General features: G+C 44.5%; 1 protein-coding gene across 1 annotated transcript; it reads left to right on the top strand.

Annotated features, from left to right (window-relative positions):
* The first annotated feature begins 4736 nt into the window (after positions 1-4736).
* Positions 4737-16235, top strand: ALAS1 (5'-aminolevulinate synthase 1). Its single transcript, XM_015420908.1, has 11 exons — positions 4737-4818; positions 6616-6835; positions 7919-8134; positions 9509-9658; positions 9775-9997; positions 10591-10775; positions 12188-12367; positions 12458-12622; positions 13737-14005; positions 14612-14774; positions 15947-16235. The coding sequence occupies exons 2-11, from the start codon at positions 6637-6639 to the stop codon at positions 16105-16107; spliced, it is 1911 nt and encodes a 636-aa protein (XP_015276394.1). The 5' UTR covers positions 4737-4818; positions 6616-6636; the 3' UTR covers positions 16108-16235.
* The last annotated feature ends 682 nt before the right edge of the window (positions 16236-16917 follow it).

The following is a 16917-nucleotide window of genomic DNA, read 5'->3' as shown; positions in this document are numbered from 1 at the left end:
AAATAGGAAGTTAGCTCTGAAGAGTACAGAGACCCCTGGTCTGCTGTGGTTAGAAACTGCCTGTAGAAACCTTAAGAGTCATTTAAAAACTCAGGAAAAGTACTGGTGTTTTAAGAGGGGTTTGGGTACTAGAAAGCATGTACTAGCCTTCTGGAAACCAAAGGAGTGAGCAAATACTCAAAGAAAGTATACGGGAGTGTTTGGGAAAACACTGGAACAAAAGCCTCTCAACATATTTATTATTATTTATTATTAATTAAATTTCTGAATTGCCCCATCCCTGAGTTCACAGAGCTCTGTGTGATTTACAGCAGGATAAAAACATACAAATACAATTTTAAATCAACAGATCAATTAATCCTAATTGCACAATCTCCAGGTGGCATCTGTACTTTAGTCTAAAACCCACTGTGGATTGTTCTTCCATTTGATGAGGTTAGGAGGAAGCCCACTATGATGGAAAACCATTGCTGTCCTCAACCAAAAGCCTGGCGGAACATCTCTGCCTTACAGGCCCTGCAGAATTGCATTAAGTCCCACAAGGCCCTGATAAAGGAGAGAGATTGAATTTATACCCTGCCCTTCACTCGGAGTCTCAGAGCAGCTTATAAACTCCTTTCCCTTCCCCTCCTCACAACAGACATCCTGTGAGGTAGGTGGGGCTTAGAGAGCTCTTTCAAGAACTGCCCTTTCAAGGACAGCTCTTGTCAAAGCTATGGCTTGCCCAAAGTCATCCAGCAGCTGCAAGTAGAGGAGTGGAGAATCAAACCTGGTTCTCCCGGATTAGAGTCTGCACACTTTACCACTACACCAAACTGAAAGTTGGCAGAGAATTCCACTAGGTTGGAGCAGGGCTGAGAAAGCCCTGGCTCTGGTCGAGAACAGCTGAATATCTTTGGGGCCAGGGATCACCAGCAGATTGTTCTCAGCTGAGCGTAATGCTCTCTTGGGGACATACCAGAGGAGACAGTCCCAAACATACGTTGGTCCCAGACCGCTCAAGGCCTTAAAGGTCAGTACCGACACCTTGAATCTGATTCGGTATTGCACTGGAAGCCAGTGTAGCTGGCGCAACACAGGTTGTACATGTGCCATCCATGGCGTTCTGGATCAGCTGGAGTTTCCAGGTCAGTATTAAGGGAAGGCCAGCATAGAGTGAGTTACAGTAGTCTAATCTGGAGGTGACTGTTGCATGGATTACTGTGGCTAGGTCAGGGCGCAACAGGAAAGCGGCTAGTTGCCGCACTTGGCATAGATGGAAAAACGCCAGCCTGGCAATATTTGTGACTTGGGCCTCCATAGTTAAGGAGGGATCCAGGACCATGCCCCAGCTCTTGACAGACTGTGCCGGTGTTAGTGATGCCTCATCAAGGGTGGGAGGTGTATGCCCCAACCCTAACGCGCGCACACACCCCCAGCCACAGAACCTCCATCTTCATCAGATTCAGCCTCAGCCTACTTTGTTTTAACCATCCCACCACAGCCTCCAGACTCTCGGCTAAATTATGTGGGGCGGTATCCGGGTGGCCATCTGGTAGCAGTTATAGCTGGGTGTCATCAGCATACTGATGGCATCCCAACCCAAAGTTCCACACCAGCTGGGCAAGGGGGCATATATAGATGTTGAATAACATCGGGGAGAGATCAGCCCCCTGAGGAACCCCACATGTTAAGGGGTAGCTAGTTGACACCCTCTCTCCTCGATACGGTTGCCAACCCCTCCCCAGTTTGGCAGGGGTCCCCCGCTTTTTGGGGGGTTCTACCCACCGCCGGCCAGCTGGCTAGCGGGGAAGCCCCGCCCCCAAGCCCCAACACCCACAGCCACCCCTCTCCCTTCTCCCTGCACTTAAAGGGACTCCCTTCAAGTGCAGGGAGCTGGCGTTTCCCGCACGCCGGAGTGCCAAGCCTTCCAGCTCCCTGCACTTAAAGGGGCCCCTTTAAGTGCAGGGAGCCGGCATTTCCTGTGCGCCCGATCTCCAAGCAGAGATCGGGCGTGCAAAGCCATCCAGCTCCCTGCACTTAAAGAGGCTCCCTTCAAGTGCAGGGAGCTGGCGTTTCCCACGCGCCCAATCAGGCGTGTGAAGCCTTCCAGCTCCCTGCATTTAAAGAAGCCCCTTTAAGTGCAGGGAGCTGGTGTTTCCCACGCACCCGATCTCCAAGCAGAGATTGGGCGTGCAAAGCCTTCAAGCTGGCATTTCCCCACGCGCCAGCAGGCAGGCGGACATCCCCCATGTGATGTCATCACATCAGGGATGCCCCACCCTCTCCAGGAATGCCCCCCGAAGCCCCCCTCCCCGGGGCTAAAATGGACTTGGCAACCCTAGTCCCCGACCACAGAGGAAGGAGGAAAGCCACTCTAAGCCTACCCCCTGAGCTCCTACGTAGGCAAGGTGGTGAGTCAGAAGATCATAATCAGCTGTGTCAAACACTGCTGTGAGTACTTGAATCTTTACACTTCATTTTAAGTAACCGTGAACAGCTGAAGAAACTCTCATTAGCCTGAAACATAAGAACTAAAGTCTGCACATGTACTGATTTTACCTCAGATTTATCTATATTGAATTACCTCAGAAATTTTACTTCTGATTTCACCTGACGTTTCCCCTATATAATATTTTGTTAATTTTAAAACTTCTTGAGTATTAATATAAAATTTGTTAATATTAAAAAATCTTGAGTGCCATTTAAGTTGAATAAGTTAAAGGAGGCTCCCATTACTTCCCTCATGTTCCTCGGCTGAACAAACAGTCAAAATATTATACTGTGACAGGGTGCAACAGCCAGAACTGCCCATGCATAATTCTGTTTTGTGGCTGCCCACCTTATGGAATGGCCCACCTACCTTCCCCCCCCCATAATGCAAGCAAGTACAGAAACTGAAGACAGGAAGGGGAGGAGGTGCATTTGGTAAGTGAAGTTTGTTTAAACCACTGAGACAAACAAGGGCACTGTAGGAAGTGCACAGTTAATCAACAGGGAGTAATACGTAAATCAGAACTTTCTCATTCCTCTTGGATCATGAGTCATTTTATTTTCATTGCTGAAATCATGTTTTCTTATTGGGCTCATAAATAACTTGGAACCCTTGAATCATTGGCACTGATGTCATGGTGGGATCTTACATGCAAAGTCCAGGAAATAAATCTCAAACCCTTTCCGGCTAGTTGCCTAGATTCTTCTGAACTACTGAACTGCTTGAATAGAAAAAAAGCTGGAGCTAAGCCTGTTCTTTCCTTTCCTGCTTAAGAATCCAGTAAGTTCTGAGTACCTTTTCTGTTTTACTGAACCAGAGGCAGCCAGTTGTTTGTTTTAATCATAATGTTCAGAATGCCCTATCCATTGCAAAACTGCTTAAGTTGGAAGAAGCAGGGCCCCCCCCCAAAAAAAAAACCACCCCTACATGAGCAGTAGGTTTTCTCTCACCACTGCCCAAGGACAGGAGTTAAAAACAGATTTAAGAAAAGAACAGGTATTTTACCTTGTCATACCCTCTCAGATCTATCAATTAAAATCCATATCAAACAGAAGATATATTGAGCCTCAATTTCTAATAAACTGACAGTGGAATTGGGGGATTCTCTGTGATCAAGAGAATGCCAATTACCAAACAGATGCAAACAACCACCTCTTTGTTTGCACCTGGTCCATAGTACAATCTTGGGAGATCTTCAAAGGCAAGGAATGAATACATGAGAGAAAGCAGACTGAGTTAAGCAGAGCCAAAGCCACTGAATACTTTTAAGTCAGAAATCCAGCATTAGCAACTGTGCTGAAAAAAGGAAGCCTATATAATTTCTATATGCTCTCCACAGCCCACCCATCTCAAGGGGCAAGCCACTGTGTTCTAAGGACATCCGGTATCAGACCTGACTTTGCAGCAGGTGAAACCATAATCAAACATAGTGTGCCTAAAGGTATGTGAAGAAAACCTTTCTTTCACCTGTGAGCTAACAAAGAGGTCTAAGGTGAGTGGTCATGACCTCTTGGGCAAAGCAGCTAGGTTTTAAAGGAGGGGGCTTGAGTCCCAGCATCACTGCAAATTATAAAGATAGTTGTGTATATATAATATTGCCTGCACATCCTGCACTCTGGCTGCCACTGTTCTTTCAGAAGCTCAAGGGCGGTAGGGCTACGAGGGACGTTTGTACAAAGAATGGGTAAAAGGGCAAAACAAGCCTCTCCTCCGTTCAACTTGAATTCACCAGCAGCTGTGCCTTCCGCGAGGTACGAAAGCCGCCTAGGGGGGGAAACTCGAGGCAGGCAAGAGTATAGCTCGGCCACATCGTGGAAACCGAGACAAGAGCCCGGCCTAACCCGGCCGGCTCTACTGATCAAGACCGGCATACAGGAGGAAAGGTACAATCCCACACATGCTTACCCCTGGGACTAAGCTCGGCCCCCCGAACACTGCGGGATTTAGTTCCAAGTACACACGGACAGGGTTGCTAACTTTTCTGCAAATTGGCCTTGAAAGCACCACCACAGAGGGAAACCCGCACGTCAGGCACCTTCCGTCGTTGTCCTACATATCTACAAGCCGGCCGACTGGCCAGAAAGCGAACCCAGTCTGGCAGATACGGGGGGGGGGGGGTTGATGGTAAGAACGGGATCGAAAGGCGCGTCCGTTCCAGAGGGGGTGGGGCAAGGAGAGATCATCTTGCGCACCTTCTCTGAACGACGAAGAGGCTGCGCCTGCGCAGCTACGGATATTCTCCTATGCGCCTGCGCGGAGTGGGTTTGTGGCTGGCTATATAGACAGTGGCCGGAGCGGGTCGGAGAGAATTGAAAGAGCAGTTCTGAAGGGACCTTGCGGCGTCGGTAAGGGGGGGGAGGAGGGGGGGGCAGGGAAAGGCAGGTCTCGAGAACTGGCGGGGCCTCCCGGCTGCGCGCTCGCCTTTGGCGCCCCGGCGGCGTTGATCTTGAGGGCGGCGGAGGCCCAGCCGGCACTTCCCGTCTCCTGACCTTGTCCCGGCCGCCCGATGCTACGGGGGCGACAGAGAGTGGGCCAAGAAGGCAGGCGGGCAGGGCTCCATCGCTGGCCGGCAGAGGCTGGTTGGGGTTGGAGGGGCGGGAGCCGCCTCGCAGGCGGGCGGGCGGGCGCGGAAGACGGTGGGGAGCAAGGCTCCCTCTAAGCTGTGGAGTCTTGTGAGCAAAAATTCTGCTTTGTGAGCTCCTGGCATTAAAGTTGTGAGCGAGCGATTTGGTTACCGCATAAATTAGTTTGCTCTGGAGCCATCCTCCCTGAGCTAAAACAAAAATGTGTGAGCCGGAGGCTAAAAAAACTCTGAGCTAGCTCACACTAGCTCAGCTTAGAGGGAACACTGGTGGGGAGGGGAGCCGAAAGGCTGAGATCTTCTCTCCATCCTCCTCTCTAACTTTATGCTCTCGCTGTCGTCATGTTGTACACACTTTTTTTAAAAAAGTCATTTTCTCGCGTTGTGGGGGGGGGGTTCCTTCGTTTTGATCCCCCTTTAATGTGGCGGTGGTTGGGGGGGGGTGTCAAAACAAAGTAGTTTTGTCTGCTCGGTCCGTGTCTTCTGGCTGAAGCCTTCTTACGTCTAAAAGGTGATGGCCCTTCGGAAGCTAGTGTCGGTTCTTTTAGGACACCGGATGAGACGTTATTACGATGAGTACTTTCCCCCTTTCTTCCCCCCCCCCGTTAAAACTTCTAATGGTACCATGAAGGCTTACCGATCTAGTGCAGTATAAGCCCTTGTGTGGCTCAGAGACCACTTCATCGAATGTCTTCGATGGTGTAACACTTTGTTCATCTGTTGAACAGGACTCTAGCCCACAAAAGGCTATGCCACAATAAATGTGTTAGTCATCATGGTGCCATAGCAGCCTTTGTGGTGTTCATTGCAACAGACTAACATGGCTACCCTTTTTGAACATCAAGGTTCCTTAGGGCTTTGCTCTCTGCCAGTTTCTTTCACTCTCTGCATTCAAAGGGGAAAAAGCAAATTAATTCGTGGATTATTATCCCAGTATTTTGGTAGGTCGTTATGCATGTGTGTGGAGATACTGCATCTGTATGTTTTCCTTTGCTAATTTAATTCATAACCTTTGTGTTGCCATTGTCAAGAAGTTCCTTCATACATAACAAGCCTACTTACATATTCCTTAATGCTTCCTTCTGCTACTCTCTTGCACCTGTAAAAGCTGCAATTATACTCGCACTGGTGAGCTATGTGCATGGAGGGAAGGATCATTATGTGTTATAATCTCAGGGCGGATCTGAAGCTCATAGAACATCACTCTTCTGACTCATTGCTCTTGCTCAGTGAGCCCTCTAAAATTCTGCTCCTGGGGTCAGAGGACCCACACAAATAGTGTAGGGAGCAAAGGTGTGGTCTTCAGTGTGTATGTGGGGGGAATTAGCAATAGTAGCCCATCTCCTCAATGAAAGTGCCGTTCTGCTAGTGTTAAGAACTGTCATGCTAACAGAACAGAGTAACTTTGAACCCAACCTGCTGTGTTTAATATGTTAAGCTGTAAGTTTAATATTGAGGTGGCCCTAATAATTCTTAACTTAGATGTCTGGTATGCTGCCTAGTCAGTCCATCTTTGTAGGAAGTTAACGGTATATTTTTTTCTTTCTGCTGTTTTCACAAGGATTCCTTTAGAACCCTGAAAATGGAAACTGTTGTTCGACGCTGTCCATTCCTGTCAAGGGTATCCCAGGCTTTCTTACAGAAGGCTGGCAAATCCCTTCTTTTCTATGCCCAGAACTGCCCTAAAATGATGGAAGTTGGGACCAAACCTGCTTCACGTGCCCTGAGTACTTCAGCAGCTCACTGCCAGCAAACTGAAGAAACCACCTCTGCCACTGAGAGTAAGGGTTAAACTTTATATTTTGTCATGGTTAACAAAAGTCTTGAGCTGTCATAAGTGGTTTTTTTGCAGGGAGGGGAGTTTCTAGTGGATTATACTAACTTCATTGTTGATGGTAAACATACTGGTGAAATGTAATACCATTGTAATACTAGCTACAGAATGTTTCTGTTACTAATAAATTTCCTATAATACATGTGTAAACATACATATTCAGCAACTAATTCCAGCCTGTAATATTTTGTAGTGCAGTGATTATATTGGAAGTATGTATTGCACATGAAAAAATTAACTTTGTTTTGGAAATATGCATGAACATGTTCCTTATTTTAAGGCAGCAGTGTGTTTTGAGGTGTTTACTTTATCTTAGAAAGGTTAAGCTATTTGAACTTTGAACATTGCATTTCCCCTAGTTTTAGAGGCCAATTACATTATAACATCCCTCTTTAAATTCTAAGAACAAAGGTGAAGACTGATATACAACTGCTATTGCATTCAGTGGAACTTGTTCAAGATCGTATTTGAGCCTATATCAAATGGAGAACACACGGCATAGTTGATGTTCTGGTTGTACAGCACTTCACTTTTTTAACCCCCTTTCAAGTTTTGCTGTCTCTACAGTCTGTGTCTTTAATTGCAGGTTTCGTAGACATTATTGAACTGTGTTTTTCATCAGTGTATCAGGAAGTAGCTTAAGGCAAGAGCTTGGCAGGAAAGAAAGTTCTGGAATCAAACTCCATTACTTGGCTAGGGCATAATAACTGTGTTAAAGGTTCTCCTGAGTAGCTGGAATGTGCAACATACAAGCACCATAGACTGCATACTAGCCTTGCAGTCATTCCTAAACTATACATTTTAACTGGTAAAACTTGAGTGTGCTTCTTAGGACGGCTTAGGCACCATGAACTTGCGTGTGGGATGTTCTTAATTGAAGCCATGAGATTTTAACTGCTGACATAAGTGATGTAACAGCTCAGATAATGTATTACACATGCTATTCATATTGAATTGAAGACACTGCATGCATGCAACTGTCAAAATGAACGCCTTGTATCTCCCTGAATGCCTTTGTCTTCTATTCAAGAGGCCAAATGCTCCCCAGATGTGACTCCACAGAACAGCAGCAGTTCCCAGCTTCCTGCAAGCCACCCACCTCCTGCTAGCCAGAGTGCTAGCCAAGCCACTGTGACTAAGTGCCCGTTCTTGGCAGCTCAGATGAATGAAGGGAACAGTAATGTTTTCTGCCGAGCCAGCCTAGAACTCCAGGAAGATGTGCAGGAGATGCAAACTGTAAGGAAAGGTATGGGCTTTTCTGAATACTTACAGGTTTCTTTATTGTTGGCTGAAACATGCTTCAGGAAAAGACCCGAACAAAAGCTTGAGTGATGTAGAACACATACAAAGGTCTTTAATAGAAACTACATAAACACATCCATTGGCTCTGGGGGCTTTTTTGTTTTTGAGATTTTTTTGGTGGTTGTACGTATGTTTGCCTCTGTTTTATTTAAAGCTAGTTTGGGTGTCAGGGCAACAGTAGTTCTTATTAAAATATTTAAATCCTATTTCTCCACTTTTAAAAACGCTCAGGGTATTTTAATTCTGAAACCAGGCTAAATCAAAGATATTTCTTTTCCTTGTGTTTTGTACAATTAATATTTCCCATCCATGGAGTTAATGCTGTGGTGACAGAATTGAATACACGGTACTGATAGAGAAGTGACTGCAAAAAAAATTACAGTTTGCTTGCACTAAATGCCTGCTTGCCTGTCTGCCGTGGGACATGAATGGATTCACAGCAGCTTTGCTGTCAGGTTTTTCATAAGTTATAATGCCAGAGAACCATATATAGGAGCAGATGGTGAGGTGGAACATCAGTGTAATCCTAACCAGTTAGTTTTAAGAGAAACCGTAACCTTTCTTTAGCTCTGATTAGCTATATTAGTTCTGCATTGCCAAATTCAGACTACTTAAGTTATCCACTTACGTTAATAAGCAAGAGTTTTTAAGGCCGCAATATGGAATGGCTCATATTCTAACCATAAAACACTCTCAATATCTGGGCATTCATCTTTAAATTAACTATTGTTATATTAAGGGCGGATATGAAAAATCGCATTGGCTTTGTGAACATGCACGTGCTGGGTATCTAATTATTTTAGCATCTGGAGAAATTTCGTTTGTTTCTATTAATTTACAGTAATCCAAAAAAACTGGTTTATTTACACACTAGTAAGGAAAGCCCGTCGTGGCGGTAGACGACGGGCCCTAGATAGGAAGGAAGGGCGAGTGGAAGGGAGGAATGGAGAAGAGGAGGTAGAGAGAGAGAGACAGAGTTAGATAGGGGGGAAAGAGAGAAAAGGGGGGGAGACAGAGTGGGGTTAATGGTAGTATTTTGGAAAGAAAGGAAGGGAGAAAGCTAGGAAGGAAGGAAAGAAGGAAGGAAGGAAGGTAGATGGGTAGAAAGACAGAGATTGAAAGAGAGTGAATGGGAGGAAGGATAGTTGAGAAGGAAGAAGGGCAGGGAAACAGAGTGGGTGAGAGAGAGAATGTTGGGTGGCGCATTTTAGAATTCTGGCACCCAAAACTCCTTTATAATAAAGGAGAGATGCAGTTTCTTTTTGAGCTATCCTATAACCATTTTGTTGTTTTTTTAATGCCCTCTTGCCGTATCTAGAGTTTGCCAAGACACCAGAAAATACTGTGGAGGTCAACACCAAAACAGATGGTGAAAAGCAGAATGGCTTGCTGAAGAAATTCCAGGACATTGTGTTGAAGCAGAGACCAGAAAGGGTGTCTCATCTGCTTCAGGATAATTTGCCAAGATGTAAGGCGTGATAATGTTCAGCTGATTAGTAGAAATCGAAGCTTGCATCTCTTAAGTTCTTTGTTGCACATTTCATGTGTGATGTCTTAAAACTTACTAATATCTTTGTTTTCCAGCTGTGTCTACTTTCCAATATGACCAGTTCTTTGAGAAGAAAATCGATGAGAAGAAAAAGGATCACACATACCGGGTGTTCAAAACTGTGAACCGAAGGGCCCAGATTTTTCCCATGGCAGATGACTATTCAGATTCCCATACCAGCAAAAAGGCAGTGTCTGTCTGGTGCAGCAATGATTACCTTGGGATGAGTCGTCACCCTCGAGTGTGTGGAGCTGTAATGTAAGCAGTCTTGTTAAAAGTAAAGTGGTGGCTAATTACAGGGTGCCTACTGTCAGAACAGTGGAATTGTGCAAGATGCTACATTAAAATTTATGACCAGATTGAACTTGTGATGGGTTAGAGTAGATGTGTTCTGATTGGCTATCCAAAGTACTGTTTTGTGTCAGATACAAGCTTTGAGTATCTTTCTCTTGCATCCATGTTCTGTTTTCTTCCACCACCACCCTTGTCATCAAGAAGTCCGCTACAAGTTAGGACATCTTGTCACAGGCAGTCTCTGCAAACCACAAGCTTCTGCTCTACACTAGCCCCAAAGACTATTTATTGCCACATAAACAGTGTTGCTGATTCTGCCTTTCTTTTAATAATCAACCTATTTGGATCAATAACCAGCTAATAACTTTCTAGTTAGAGGGGTTCAGTTTATATCTCACAAAAGGAAATGCTCCTGTCTTATTTGTGAACAAACTACTTCAAGGGTACATGCAGCCTAGGTAACAGATGTATCAAGCTGCCCGGTACCAAGTCAGGTCACTGGTTCGTCTACTACGCTTGACGCTGTGTTAACATCCCTGTTTGAATCTCCCTCACAGGGAAACGCTTAAACAACATGGTGCAGGAGCTGGAGGCACCAGGAACATTTCAGGAACCAGTAAATTCCATGTTGATCTTGAACAAGAATTGGCTGATCTCCATGGGAAAGACGCTGCTCTGTTGTTCTCTTCTTGCTTTGTTGCTAATGATTCGACGCTCTTCACATTACAGAAAATGTTGCCAGGTAAGAGCCTAATGAGTGTTTTCTGCTGTGGTGTACAAATTTGCCTATGATTTGTACTGTATTATTTTTTAGTAGCCTTAATCTGAGGCAAGCACTTACTGCCTCTGAACTAACTACGGGTCTGGTAATCGTCAGCGCAGTCAAGATAGGGTTTATGGTTGGTCTCCTCTGACTGAAACAGGATGGCTAAGGCAAAACACTTTTGAGTGGTTTTGATGTAAGCAGTACCTCCCCCCCCCCTTTAGCATCTGAGATACAAAATGTGAAAACTTTCTAATCTACATATTCCTGTTAAAATAGATTTCTAAAGCGTATACACTGGCTGTCCTGTGATAGTTCTCTGTGTGATATGTAATCCTGGCAGTACCCAAGCAATCTTGGAGTAGTTTTACTGTTTCCGTATGTTAAGTAACCTTAAGGTTAGACTGTAATGCACTCTACCTGGGTCTGTCCTTGAAGACCACTTGGGAATTGCAACTGGTGTAGAATGCCGCAGCTCAGTTACTGTCAGGAGCCCAGCAGAGTATGCATATTACAGCTATTCTGCAGTAGTTCCGAGGATTACCAGTCAGTTTCCAGGTTCAGTTCAAAGTGCTGGTTATTACCTATAAAGTCTTTCATGGATTGGAACATGGACTGGAATCTGCTTATCTGCAGATATGCCTCTCCTCATATGCTCCGCTGCAGCAACTTTGTTCATCTGAGCCAAGTCTTTCGAAGGTGCCATCCTGCACATGGGCATCCTGCTCATACCCAAGCATTCTCCCACGGAAGGGTCCTCCCACGATTCTGTCACTCCACAGAATGGGTAAAAGGAAATTGTGCAGGAGGGTATTTTATGAAAGGGAAAGGGTGTAGTTTTGTCTGAGTAATCTGGGTCTGTTTCCTTGAATTATTTGCTGTCTGTGTTGTACTGTTTTAGTTGCATTTTTTAAAAGTTTGTAATCCTCCTTGCATTTCAGTGAGGAAAAACAGCCTATAAATTAATACTAGTGTTTAAGAAATCTCAGAGTGATGTTACTGCCCTACCTGGACTCCAGAGTTATTTTTGCTGTTACATCTGGATTTGAACAATAGGTGGTAGTGGCAACCCAGGATTAGAATTTGTGAAAGGCAAGAGAATCCTGATAATATTTGGCAGCAGCTTAGGGTTTGGGTGAATCCCTCTTTTAACAGACAATAACTCTTAAAATGAGCAGCATGGGTGTCAGTGTTCAGGTAAGGGATCACTTCATGGATCATCTGAAGGATGCACAAAATTCCTCTTGCTGTAGGCTTCTTTGTCCAACTTACACCTAAGCTTCAGCTAGTTTAATGAGCTGTCTCCAGTTAACGAGCTATCTGTCCAGCTATGAAATACCACATTTTAAGTGCAGTCATTAATTTAAAGTCTTTTGATTGTCCCCCCTCAGGTTGTGAAATCTACTCAGATGCAGGAAACCATGCTTCCATGATTCAGGGGATTCGAAACAGTAGGGTGCCAAAGCACATATTTCGCCATAATGATGTCGGTCATCTCCGAGAGCTATTGAGAAAATCAGATCCATCTACTCCCAAAATTGTTGCTTTTGAAACTGTTCATTCAATGGATGGTAAGTTTGCTGTATCACATGTGGCTTCTTGAAGTTTGAGAGGGTATGGCCCAGAAAAACAAAATGTTAATGTTCTGTATGTTGTGCTAGGTGCTGTCTGTCCATTGGAAGAGCTCTGTGACGTAGCTCATGAACATGGGGCCATTACCTTTGTAGATGAAGTACATGCTGTTGGACTATATGGCACTCAAGGTGGTGGTATTGGAGACAGAGATGGCGTGATGCATAAAATGGATATTATCTCTGGAACACTAGGTATGAGCCCACTGTACTGTTCAGGTTAACATTGAAATAGAGTAACTGAATGAGGCCTGTGAAACAAACACTACAATCTGAAGAATGGTTTCCTGCGAGTAAGCCCTACTGAATAGACCTGAGTAGGATTTTGAGTAGACCTGCTTAGGATTGCTCTCTAAATGACTCAGCCCCACTGTAAATGATACAATACCACCACTGCAAGGTTTTAATCTTTGTGGTAAATTCTGTTCTATTGGCAGCAAATTGCCATAGTGAAAACATTAGTTGTCAACAGAGCTGTAGCTTTAGAACATAACATTCTTAATCCTGAAATCTTGATGTGGGTGTTGTGTAAGGAGATTTGGTAAGAACAGACGTAGTAAATCTGCATTGTAAGAACAGGTTCTACTGGGAGATATTCCTGAGGGTTACATCAAACTGAAAAGCTGCAGTTTTCAAAAGAAAAGAAAGTTCTGTGCGGGGAACTGGCATTTAAGGTTATGTAATAATGTTAAGGCTCAGGTTCTTTGTGTTGCAAGCCAAATTTAAAGAACTGCTTTTGATTGTATTGGTTTACACAAAATATGCTTCCCATCCATTGCAATTCTACCTTGTAAAGCAATTGTAAACTATCCCTGGAATTTAACAGCTAATTTCTATCTTATCTGAGCAGAACTAGTAGGAATTGACTAAGTGTTGTGCTAATATGTCTTCCTGTTGACTATGGCTGAACTTTACCATCTCCTTCAGTATTCCATTTAGTAAATAGTCCCTGTGGCTAATCTTGCTTTAAGTGCTTTCACAGGAAAACCACACCTTGCATAAAGCTCCAAAATAAGGTTTCATGCCAGCTTCTTCCTGGGGTGGCATCTTTTTCCCCCCAGTTATGGGTCAGTGTTCCTGCTTAGAGAGGAGGGGTGCTTTCAAATAAGTAAATAATATATTTTAAAAAACCCAAACCTGGGATGGTTGCCCTATGATAGATGTACTACCTCACTTCATACAACGAATAATTCTTTTCTGTGAAGAACTAAGAAATGCTAACTTCTTGTTGAGGATTTAGTCAAGACTTAACTGACTGTAAGCAAAGAGGTAAGAACAGGAAAAATAATTGTGGTTTTTGTTCCTTCAGGTAAAGCAGTTGGCTGTGTAGGGGGCTATATTGCAAGTACAAGTTCTCTGATAGACACTGTGCGTTCCTATGCTGCCGGCTTCATTTTCACCACTTCCCTGCCACCCATGCTCCTAGCTGGTGCACTAGAATCTCTGAAGATTCTAAAAAGTGCGGAGGGACAAATTCTTCGCCGCCAGCACCAACGCAATGTGAAACTCATGAGACAAATGTTGATGGATGCTGGGTTTCCCGTAGTGCACTGTCCCAGTCACATCATTCCAATCAGGGTAAATATTGAAGGCTTCTAATTTTGGAAACAGGAAATCTTAATCTGTTCACTGTATCTAATTTTTTGTTTTATTGCCGGATTCTGGCATTTGAATTTGAGGCACCAACTCTGTAAAAATATAAGGGTTTACTATGCAGAACGCATAGGGAGGGAATGGGGGACTGTTGACAGCCCCTTCTGCTTTGAGAGACTGCCTGGGGCCTAGAGAGTTTAGCCACTTGGCACTGATTGGAGAACAGATAGCATTTGTTTGCTGTAGGAACTGCAAATGAAAGCTTCTAAAAGCATCTTTTTCAGACTCCATGGCAACAAGCAGTTGGTGACCAAGCCATTTGCACTCACTTACCACGTGTATTACTTTTTTTCCCTCTCCTTCTCTGTGTTTTTGCTTTCTCTGCTCCAGTCCCTGGCCTTTCATTCTAGCTTGTACCTGTTTGAGTGGTTAATGGTTCACACATCTGGCCGCATCTGCCAAGTACTAGTCCCAGAGCCTAACACATGTGTTTTGTCATAGGAGCACTTTTGCTAGTACAGATAATCGTGTTTGATGGTTTAGGACTTGTTAGCCTTCCGCTTGCCTTGTGTGTAATCTTGCTACCTTCAGGTTGCAGATGCTGCTAAAAATACTGAGATCTGTGACAAAATGATGAGCCGGCATAGCATCTATGTCCAAGCAATAAACTACCCCACGGTCCCACATGGAGAAGAGCTGCTCCGTATTGCCCCCACCCCTCATCACACCCCGCAGATGATGAACTATTTTATCAGTAAGTGAAAGAGAATCCTAAAGTGCAATAGTAATTTGTGTGAATTTTTTTTTGTCATTTCTGAAAGGGGTACCCTGATCATCCATATTGCTATTCCTGACCCTCTGGAGAAACACTGCACTTTGCTGTGCCTCCAAAATGAATTAACTACAAAAGTTTGAAGCATATGACAGATGACTGAAGAGACCTCAAAAATATACAGAAAATAGCAATGCAAATCATGAAGCTGCAGTGGGGAGGGGCAAAATGTCCCTCATCTGTGAGCAGAGCTGTGCTGGCAGAAGAGGAAGTATAGTGAGCAGTTTCGCCCCTCCCCACCCTCACGTGGCTCTTGTGAATCCCTGGAATAAACTTTTCTACAGTTGGAAATGGCTGTGTGGGGTGGGGGGAGAGCTTGGAGGTCTTTTGCAGACCTCGTACAGTCCTTGCCTGTGGAGCATGTGTGCTGCTACGCTAGATGCATGGCACAGTCTCCCGTTAAAGGGCCTCCAGTCCTTTCAGGCTGTAAGCGGTAGAGCTACAGCACAGCCCCTGAATGGAGAGGGTGTGGAAAACTAAAGGATAAGGAGGAGATGAGCTGAGCAGGGGGTTGGCTCCCTCAACTTAGTGTATACTGTCTAGTGAAGAGAATAACATTGAGCCTTTTGGTTTACAAGATCTCTGTAGCAGGTTTATGTCCTTTGCTGTAAGAATAGTAAGCCTCAGACTGCGATTAGGCAGTAGCCTTTTAATAGTATAAGGCTTTATTTTATAGATGCATTTATTGGTGCTTTAAAACCAGCGCTGCCATATTAAAGAACTGCTCTGAAGAATTAAGCCGCCGTTTGACGCCTCAGGATCCTGGTTACTGAACTGTGCCTTAGGGAGTCAGTGCTGCAGGTTAGCAAGAGTGCTGACAGAGAATGTAAAGCATACAAGAACCTCAGACTGCGATTAGGCAGTAGCCTTTTAATAGTATAAGGCTTTATTTTATAGATGCATTTATTGGTGCTTTAAAACCAGCACTGCCATACTAAAGAACTGCTCTAAAGAATTAAGCCGCTGTTTGACGCCTCGGGATCCTTGTTACTGAACTGTACCTTAGGGAGTCAGTGCTACAGGTTAGCAAGAGTGCGGACAGAAGAATGTAAAGCATACAAGACAGTAAACCTACTTTCCCTTTTTCTTTGCAGACAATTTGCTAGCTACCTGGAAGCAGGTGGGCCTGGAGCTGAAGCCCCACTCCTCAGCTGAATGCAACTTCTGTAGGAGACCCCTGCACTTTGAAGTAATGAGTGAAAGGGAGAGGTCCTACTTCAGTGGAATGAGCAGACTTGTTTCTGTCACTGCCTGAAGCCTACTACAATCCCCTTCTGTGTCTAGAACTCTAGTATTCAGATGTTCTCTGTAGTCTTTTACTGGAATATTTCTTGCATTTTAATCAGTAGTCTTTAAGTATACAGCTTCTGAAAATAAACTTTAAGGCGGTGTATACAAGTTCTGGATTTCACACTGACTCTTTTTCTATGCCCACCTCCTCGAACAAATGATTACAGGATGGAATGAAAACATGCTTGAGCCCCAGGTCTTTTAGCAACATATGGAATAGGGTTGGGGTTCCAAAGCTTTTCTTCTGTACACAGAGCTTTAAGGAACACTGCCAAATGTACAAACTTAATCTGTAGAGCTTCAAGAAGGGTATGGAAAGAAAAAGTACAAGGGTCATGCTGGTTAGGTGCACAGAGCTATTAAGAGCTGCTGGTATTTTCTTCTTCCCCTCCACTTTCAAGTCTTAAGTACCGCGAGAATGGCAGTAGGGCAGAGCCTAGGCGTCCAGAAGAGGTGACAGCGGGTGTAGCCAATCTGGGCTTAAAGAACAGCTGTTTCCCAGGACCACAAGCAATGGACTATCTCCCTTTAGAATTTAGCACCGGCTTTCGTGGGCATGCACACAATTACGCAAGACTGTGAGAGCTAGATGAAGCAAGCATGCAAAGCAGAACTTTCCCAGGAGTAGGATATTAATGCTGTCAAAAAGCAGTTACCCCGGCTTTCAATGCAGGTCTGATGGACTGCACTTTTTTAAAAGCTTAGAAGTGCTATACAAATAGCTGAAGGATTGTGAAGGGTTAATTCTTTACAGAAACAGCCTTGAGTGACGGGC

The sequence above is a fragment of the Gekko japonicus genome, unplaced genomic scaffold, assembly GCF_001447785.1.
Source record: "Gekko japonicus isolate JY-2015 unplaced genomic scaffold, Gekko_japonicus_V1.1 scaffold2634, whole genome shotgun sequence".
Taxonomy (NCBI): domain Eukaryota; kingdom Metazoa; phylum Chordata; class Lepidosauria; order Squamata; family Gekkonidae; genus Gekko; species Gekko japonicus.
The sequence above is the reverse complement of the archived record's forward strand: the minus strand, read 5'-3'. Positions and strand labels throughout refer to the sequence as shown.